This window comes from Amphiura filiformis, chromosome 19 (assembly GCF_039555335.1).
Source record: "Amphiura filiformis chromosome 19, Afil_fr2py, whole genome shotgun sequence".
Lineage (NCBI taxonomy): Eukaryota > Metazoa > Echinodermata > Ophiuroidea > Amphilepidida > Amphiuridae > Amphiura > Amphiura filiformis.
In genome coordinates, this window is record NC_092646.1 from 57,271,420 (window position 1) to 57,280,196 (window position 8,777).

The window sequence follows — 8,777 nt, forward strand, 5'->3', positions numbered from 1 at the left end:
AACTAATTAATTACATAATTAATTAATTACATATTTAATTAATTACATAATTAAAATATTACATTACACAATTAATTACATAACTAATTAATTGCATAATTCATAAATTACATAATTAATTAATTACATAATTAATGAATTACATAATTAATGAATTACATAATTAATGAATTACAAAATTAATTAATTACATAATTAATTAATTACATTACCCAATTAATTACATAATAATTAATTATATAATTAATGAATTACATAATTAATTACTCACATAATTAATTAATTACATAATTAATTACATAATTGATGAATTATATAATTGATGAATTACATAATGAATTACAAAATTTATGAATTACATAATTAATGAATTACATAATTAATGAATTACATAATTAATGAATTACATAATTAATGGATTACATAATTAATAAATTACATAATTAATGAATTACATAATTAATGAATTACATAATTAATGAATTACATAATAAATGAATTACATAATTAATGAATTACATAATTAATGAATTACATAATTAATGAATTACATAATTAATGAATAACATAATTAATGAATTACATAATGAATGAATAACATAATTAATAAATAACATAATGAATTATATAATTAACGAATTACATAATTAATGAATCACATAATTAATGAATTACATAATTAATGAATTACATAATTAATGAATTACATAATTAATTAATTACATAATTAATGAATTACATAATTAATGAATTACATAATTGATTATTTTCATAATTAATTGATTACATAATTAATCAATTACATAATTAATCAATTGCGCAATTAATCAATTGCACAATTAATCAATTGCGCAATTAACCAATTGTACAATTAATCAATTGCACAATTAATCAATTGCACAATTAATCAATTGCACAATTAATCAATTCCACAATTAATCAATAGCACAATTAATCAATTGCACAATTAATCAATTGCACAATTAATCAATTGCACAATTAATCAATTACACAATTAATCAATTACACAATTAATCAATTACACAATTAATCAATTCATAATTAATCAATTACATAATTAATCAATTACACAATTAATCAATTACACAATTAATCAATTACACAATTAGTCAATTACACAATTAGTCAATTACACAATTAGTCAATTACACAATTAGTCAATTACACAATTAGTCAATTACACAATTAACCAATTACACAATTAGTCAATTACACAATTAGTCAATTACACAATTAGTCAATTACACAATTAACCAATTACACAATTAGTCAATTACACAATTAATCAATTACTCAATTAACCAATTACGCAATTAAGGTTACGGAGGGTGAAAATTCCACTCAACTTGTCTTTTGTTTTTTAATTTTTATTTATGAAGTATATGTATATATTAAACATCTCAGAGATGTAGATTGAAAAAATTGTATCAACAAAGTATTTTTAAAATTATTTTTGTGTATCAATATTTGCTCTAGATATCCCACAGCACTAATTCTTTTTTAAAGACAGTTCTTGTTTTAAGGGGACACTACACTAAATCCTTCCGCATTTGGTGTAACTCATGGAAGAAAGAGAAGGTGTGAGGGCTATCATTTTTTTTCTTTGGAAGGGGAATCCCAAATATACATGGGGGGCCCGTGGGTTAGATTTTAAAAGGTATGCCAACATTTCCTGTCATCCTCCCTGGCCCTGCTCTCGGCCAGCCTAACTTTGCCAATGTGGAAACTTTAAATGGCCTAGATATTATGATGCAGATTTGAATGTTTCTGTAGTGTTTCCTAAGCCTTATAAAGATGCACTGTAAATGTTTGCCAAAACTGCTCCCCCTCCCCATTCTACCCTCCCCAGGACTCATAATTATTATGCACCTAGTTACTTTATTGTATTTTCACATGTATTTCAATGGGACATTTATTTAGTGATGTGCCCCTTATAGTGATTATTATTCCAGTGCATGAACTGGCAACCCTATCATTTTCATTTGATTGCTAAAATCACTGAAGCATATGCACAGTGGAGCATGAGTATTCAACCAGCACTATACTAGACAAAATCAATAAAATAAGTACTATCACCTTGGCTCTGGCAACACTAACTAGCATTGTAAACAAGTTAGCACATGGTTTGAACATGATAATAGATAGTGTGGAAGTTTTGGCAGAAATTTGTCAATTTCTGCAAGTTTTGTGAAAATCAATTGATACTTCCCATGCAGTAAGGATTATCAGTAGTAATACAGGAGCACTGCACCTGGAATATTATGGGATTGTGAATTGATACTGTGAAATAGCAGAAAATGTGAGTACTTGAAACTAAATGTGTGGATATCTCAGAACTCCATTTTAGACCATTTGGCCTGATATGCTGAGATGAAATAAATTATTTTTAATGTTTCCCGCAGCTGATTCATAAAATTTTGATATGCATGTGTTAGCTGATACTTCAAAGAAATAATGTAGGGAATAATTGTGTCAATATATTGGCACACTAAATTAATATTGTTGTTGCAAAAAGACGACATTTACCCCATCATTTTCATTGACATTCTGTGAACATGTAAGCTTACTGTTTTAAATCAGGAGGACCTATCGAAAGAATAAATAGGTACATTATTTCGTTGGTTTGTTTGTAACACATATGCGAAATCGCAATGAAATTGGACCCTCTCCCCATATTTTCCTGGCCTCTTTCCCAAAAAACCTTGTGCTCATGAAATTGAACACAAATTGAAACACTTACAAAGTACATTTGTGTATGAGCTATGACGTTAAAAGTATTACAATAATAATTATTAGAGTGTCAACTTTAAGATGAAGTATGATTTTTAGGCCTGCCATGTTTATTTTTTGAAAAACAAAATATTTTAGGTGGCTACGTGCAGCCAATTTGCCTACACAAAAGTTCAAAATCCTGTATAACCTTAAGCAATTACGCAATTAACCAATTACGCAATTAATCAATTACGCAATTAATCAATTACGCAATAATCAATTACGCAATTAATCAATTACGCAATTAATCAATTACGCAATTAATCAATTACGCAATTAATCAATTACGCAATTAATCAATTACGCAATTAATCAATTACGCAATTAATCAATTACGCAATTAATCAATTACGCAATTAATCAATTACGTAATTAATCAATTACGCAATTAATCAATTACGCAATTAATCAATTACACAATTAATCAATTACACAATTAATCAATTACACAATTAATCAATTACACAATTAGTCAATTACACAATTAATCAATTACACAATTAATCAATTACATAATTAATCAATTACACAATTAATCAATTACACAATTAATTAAATACATAATTAATCAATTGCATAATTAATCAATTACACAATTAATCAATTACAATTACACAATTAATCAATTACACAATTAATCAATTACACAATTTTTCAATTACATAATTAATCAATTACATAATTAAAAAAGTGTACAACCAAATTCTTGGTCGTCCAAGATGCATCTTGGACGTCTAAGGTTAGACGTGTAATCTTAGGCGTATTTTGATGTTATCGGCCATCCATACGTTGTCCCCGGTTTTGGTACAATGATGCAAAACGGATCATCAGGCATTGTTTTAAAAGTCCCCTATTCCACGCGGCCGGTCCAGTAAATAGGCATTTTAGGTTAGATGTTTGAATCGAAATCTCAACTAAAATGTAAGCAGCACCAATTCCCGGTGGGTTCAGTTTGTATTTAAAGGTAGGACGTATGACTGTTCCAGGATTTGAAAATGACCCCTATTTCACGGGGAATCGAGGACATTTGCAGCAATTTTACCCCCTATTTTGCGCGAAATCAAGGACAATTTGCCCCCAAATACCTCCCCTATTTTTATCATTTTGAGGACGCATTTTCATTTCATCCCCTTATCACCAGGAATCAAGGACATTTTTCCGAAATAAATACCCCTATTTTTACCATTTCAAGGACGCTTTTGAATTTCCCCCCTATTTCACGGGGAAATGAGGACAATAACGAAAACTGTAGCAGTAAAACGCGGACGAAAGTCCTGGAAATACACCCTATTTTTCATTTCAAGGACAATTTTGCTCCAAAACATCCCTAATTTGGACAATCGCGAACAATTTTGTCCTCGAAAATTCCGCGGACATTTCTTGAAAAGTACCCCTAATTGGAACCATCATGCGTACACATTGTCAGTGAAGACTGAACCCATCGGGCACCAATTAAACATGCTCATCAACTAGGACGCGGTTCTGTGACCCTACGATCTCTGAATGTAGGTTAGTGAACTATGACACCAATATGAGGCTATTTTGGCTCATGATGTCGATAACTGTCTAAAAAAACTGGCGGTATGAAATCTAATTCCATGCATTCAAAAGTCATAGCTCCTGTTAAACGTACAAGGGGACATTTTACAATACCCTCCCTCCCATCTTATTACACATCATTCCAACCCCCCCCCCCCCATGCCACGGTTTCAGTTGGTAAGAGGACCAAACATGCTATCCCAATTGCTGTAATCTTTAGGAGCCGGAGCAGAAGCTGAAGCGGCGCCACTAAGCGGTTTAACGCCAGATGAGTTGTCCCCTGATGTCTGTGTGATCGTCGGCGCTGGTTCACAGATGATCAATGGGGCCACTTTGTTCTGACGTGAGATCTTAGCTTTCAAGGAATGAATGCGGCCACTGCGTTTCTTCTGAAGAACCTGGAAACATTAAGAACGTATACGTTTTTCAGTATGCGGAGAAAGAAGTTTTGACAACAGAGAAGCTGGAATTGGAGAACGGTGTGTGTACATTTTTTTCAACCAGAAAAAAAATGGAAGGTGGTGACGCCCCCCCCCCCCTGCTTCCGCCACCAATGATGAGAATAAAAAAGAACAACGAAACAAAGGGGAGAGGGAGACAGATACAGGAAAAGAAAAGAAAAATGAAAAGCGGACTTTTGGAGGGACTTTTGGGGGACCCATATTGCATACCGGCTTGTAAATAGAGAGGGAGAGAGAGCGGAGTGGAGGGGGAGGGAGAGAGGGAAATAGTTAGGAAATGAACTGAAATCTTTATAGGATAAGAGAACTTAACAAAAATATTACAAATCATTCACTGACCTTGCTACGTCGTTCTTCTCTTTTCTTCATCTTGTCCAGTTTTTCTTGAAGCAATTCCTGTTTGAGGGTAGCAGCCACTGCTTCCTTGGCCAATATCTTCGCCTCAAGGCTGCACTTGGACCAGTCATCGTTGGAGTCAACCACGGTCTTGTTTGTCTCACGTCGGAGGTTATGCTCACGCATGCGTTGATAGAACTTGTTTTCAAGATCCTATGAATAAATAAATAACAGAAAGTCAATTTTGGGTAAATTCGAAGGTGTGGTGTTAGTGTATAAAAATTATATAATCCCTTTAGAAAACCCGAAAATCTTGAAATCTTATAAACAAATAGCATGTTTAACAGATGAAAAGTGGGAGCGATGGAGAGGCGCCATGTTTTGGGCCAAAATAGCCTACAAAAATTGCAACATTTCACGCGCTTCGCGCGTACTGGCTAATGCCCTTTTTAAAATCTAAAAACTTGGCCACTTGAGTGCACATGCCTTCCTCACGGTGCGTGTGGGCCTCCAAATTTTGGCCTGGCCCAGGGCCCCCAAAAGGTAAATCCGGACCTGGGGAGAGGAGGGGGGAGGAGGAGAGAGAGGAGATGGACATGATGGAAGGGAGAGAGAAAAGGGAAGGAAGATATGGTCTGAGGAAGGTGACTCTATGATTATTTTGTTGTCTTTAGACTAGAGATTCAAAATATATAGCACCTCAGTCTTCAACTTAGGAACACGATAGGTGACCTTCCAACAGCATATTTTCGTAAATTGCATTTGTGATGCAGCACATCAAAGGGGGGTTTTGCAGTTGATGTCAATTTTGAAAAAGCATCCCAATTTCTAATAATTTTCTTTATTTCTATTTTAATATATTTTGAAAATCACTTTGCCGCAAAGTCCCCACTTTTGATGTGCTGCATTACAATTTAACATTCTATCTTTTGTCTAGCAATATTACTAGGCCTATTGCAAAATGATTAAAAAATGAGGTCTGTGAAAAGCGTCTTTCCGCAATTAAACAGGCTGTTTTCCCAAGAAATCCTTCTGATGATGACAAACGCTAATTTTCTTCTCTCACTCATTACCTCTTTGCGCTGCTCAGCGTTCCTCAATTTGGCCATTAATTCTTCTTTCTTCTGCTCCTTGGTCTTTCTAGCCTTTGGTGCCTTGATCAACTTTGCCAACCTAGCCGGTGGTTTCCGTTTGACTGATGGAGCATCTGTCACTGGTACTTCAAAGGAACATCCTGAGGGAGTTGCAGAATCCACGATGATACCGCTTGATCGAAGATCAGCCAAAATATCGGCTGACGTTGAGGGTTGATCGGAAATATCAGACTCCCTTTGTTGGACTGACTGTTCCTAAAATGAGCAATGACATGAATGATGGAAGAAGACCAATAGTTTTTGTAATGTTCACCTTATTTTAAGTATTTCTCTAGCGACGCTACAATAAAAATGAAATGGTTTTAATTAGAACCTAAAACGGAGCATCCGATAATGTAGAACCTGACATAGGGCTTAATCTAGAACCCGTACGTGTTCTAAAACGCTTAATAATCATTGCATTTCAGACCTGAAAACGGTTCTATAAAGGCAGAGAAAAAACACTTTTTTTTGTTTTGTTCAATTATCAAAAACCAAAAACTTTTTCTTGAGTGTCCTTATAACACGTCCAAGAGGTACGAGGCGCGGTCAATAAGTTCGTAGAACAAGGTACTTGAAAGAGTGCTATAGCCAAGTTCTTTCTATCTCACTCTTGAACATGGTGAACATTGATGCAAAAATCGAATATTTTTGCAGTGATGTTTTAAAGGAACAAGTTTTCAAATGAGACCAAATTCATTACCGTGCGACAAACCTTGTTCTACGAACTTTTTGACTGCCCCTTGTAATAGGCAAGAAATGTCACAAACGTTATACAGACCAAAATAACACTTGTTACCATAGGCAACACAAAAAAAAAAATACTTCGTAGGAAAATAATTATAGCCCAGAATATTTTATGTCTGCCACTAAAGCACAAGTGGGCCTTTACTCGGGCAGTAAGTCTCAAACACTTCAGACAAGTTCCGGCAGAAGCCTAATTTCCTACCCCCCCCCACACACACACACACACCCGAAAAACATTCCGTATGATGTCACAAACGTTATCGACTTTCATTATTACCGATCCCTATTCCAAAAATATTATTAGAGAATGTAAGAAACTGGAGCAAAAATTAGTTCAAAGTTTTGTAACACACGTTATCACATAATTGGTTATTGACGTACCTTTGACTTGCGCTTCATCTCCGATTCCAAGACCAGGACATTTGGTGGGGCAATGTCGATGGGTTCGGGCGTCGAAGGTTCAACATCCTGTTAATGATATACATTTTTGAAAATGGTTGAATCCTGGGGTTGCAATTCTATCCTAACAATTTAAATTAATCAATAGGCCCCGATGCCGATTGACATAAGCGTAGCGTTGACAGTTTAAAAACACAAGCTGTGCTGAGCCAACAGTAGGGTTTGATGAAAATTGATAGTTAAAATTATTTTTCCCAAAAGTTAAAGCCTTAACGTACGATCTTTTTTCAGAATATATCTTTATTTTTTTCAAAACAGATTTTTTGGCATATTCCTAATAGGCCTACTTACACATGTTGCAACTTAAATCTATGAGCAAACTGTCAAATTCGCTCTATTTGTAGTAAAACGGGATGATTTTCTGTTGGTCCGACATATTATCATAATTTTTAGATTATGATAATATGTCGGAATAATCTCAAATCGTAGTCTCCTACGCAGCCAGTTTGGTTGTGCTCCCTCCACATGTGGAGGGAGTGTAACCAAACTGACTGCGTAGGAGACTAACTCTCAGGCCGCACTCACATCTTGGATTGACTTGAGCATTTTGCATGAGCCTGGACTGGTTCATCAGGACCCAACTTCCAAGCGTGTGTCCGCCCGGAGCAAATTATTATTCATACCACCCTACCCCAAAGTTTGATAAAAAAAAAATGATCATTGTTTTTTACGAAAGTTATGGTATTAGGCCTCCCAATTGTAGGCCCCTATTACCGCATAGGGGGCCTACCGGCCTACCTACATTATCAAATTTCACGGGTTTTTTAAACGTTTGTTATTGTTAAGAGCTAACAATCGGGGGGGAAAGCTCATAAACAGACAGAATAGTGGAAGTGTAACAACGAACATGACGAAAGTGTCGTCTACATACCTTGAACACAATTTCTTTCATTATCCGAGGTGGCTCTAATCGGATTGGCACTACTGTTGTTTCTTTGGTGCAGTAAGTCCAGAATCGCAGTCGTTTCGTCCACTTTGCATCAGTCTTTTTCTCTCTCTTCGGTTTGCTGAACTCGCAACCCATTATGATAATTTTTTTATCCGAAATTCGATAAATAGCCTATGACAAATTATTAATTCTAAGCTCTTTGCAAGTGCTGCTGTAACAATAATGATCTCACAGCGAAATGGTTTGTTGACCATCGGACCATAGTATCGGGTGTCGTAGTAACAACGCGTACACATCTTGTACGCGTTGTCTACGTTTTTTACGCGCAACGCAAAACCTGCAGTTTGCGTAGTCGCGCGGATCGCCCACATTACATCAGGGGTTGTGTGGCTAGTTGTGTGGCGCCTAAATGCAAGGACA

General features: G+C 35.0%; 1 protein-coding gene and 1 long non-coding RNA gene across 2 annotated transcripts in view; one reads left to right on the forward strand and one right to left on the reverse strand.

Moving 5' to 3' along the window:
- LOC140141551 (uncharacterized) overlaps window positions 1-8,777 on the forward strand; it is a 35,504-nt gene that overhangs the window by 24,657 nt on the left and 2,070 nt on the right. The window lies entirely within an intron of this gene.
- Window positions 4,245-8,692, reverse strand: LOC140140822 (uncharacterized). The gene is made up of 5 exons (XM_072162577.1): window positions 8,340-8,692; window positions 7,391-7,477; window positions 6,203-6,478; window positions 5,133-5,342; window positions 4,245-4,730 (listed from the first exon to the last, which is right to left on the reverse strand). Exons 1-5 carry the CDS (start codon window positions 8,490-8,492, stop codon window positions 4,503-4,505), a joined length of 954 nt encoding a protein of 317 aa, XP_072018678.1. The 5' UTR covers window positions 8,493-8,692; the 3' UTR covers window positions 4,245-4,502.

What these genes read in the sequence shown, in the direction of transcription:
- LOC140140822 (XM_072162577.1), bottom strand. Translation starts at nt 8,492, where the DNA reads ATGGGTTGCGAGTTCAGCAAACCGAAGAGAGAGAAAAAGACTGATGCA. An exon ending in TGAAAGAAATTGTGTTCAAG is followed by an intron (nt 7,478 to 8,339) that starts GTATGTAGACGA and finishes TATCATTAACAG; the next exon opens with GATGTTGAACCTTCGACGCC. An exon ending in ACGCTGAGCAGCGCAAAGAG is followed by an intron (nt 5,343 to 6,202) that starts GTAATGAGTGAG and finishes ATTTATTCATAG; the next exon opens with GATCTTGAAAACAAGTTCTA.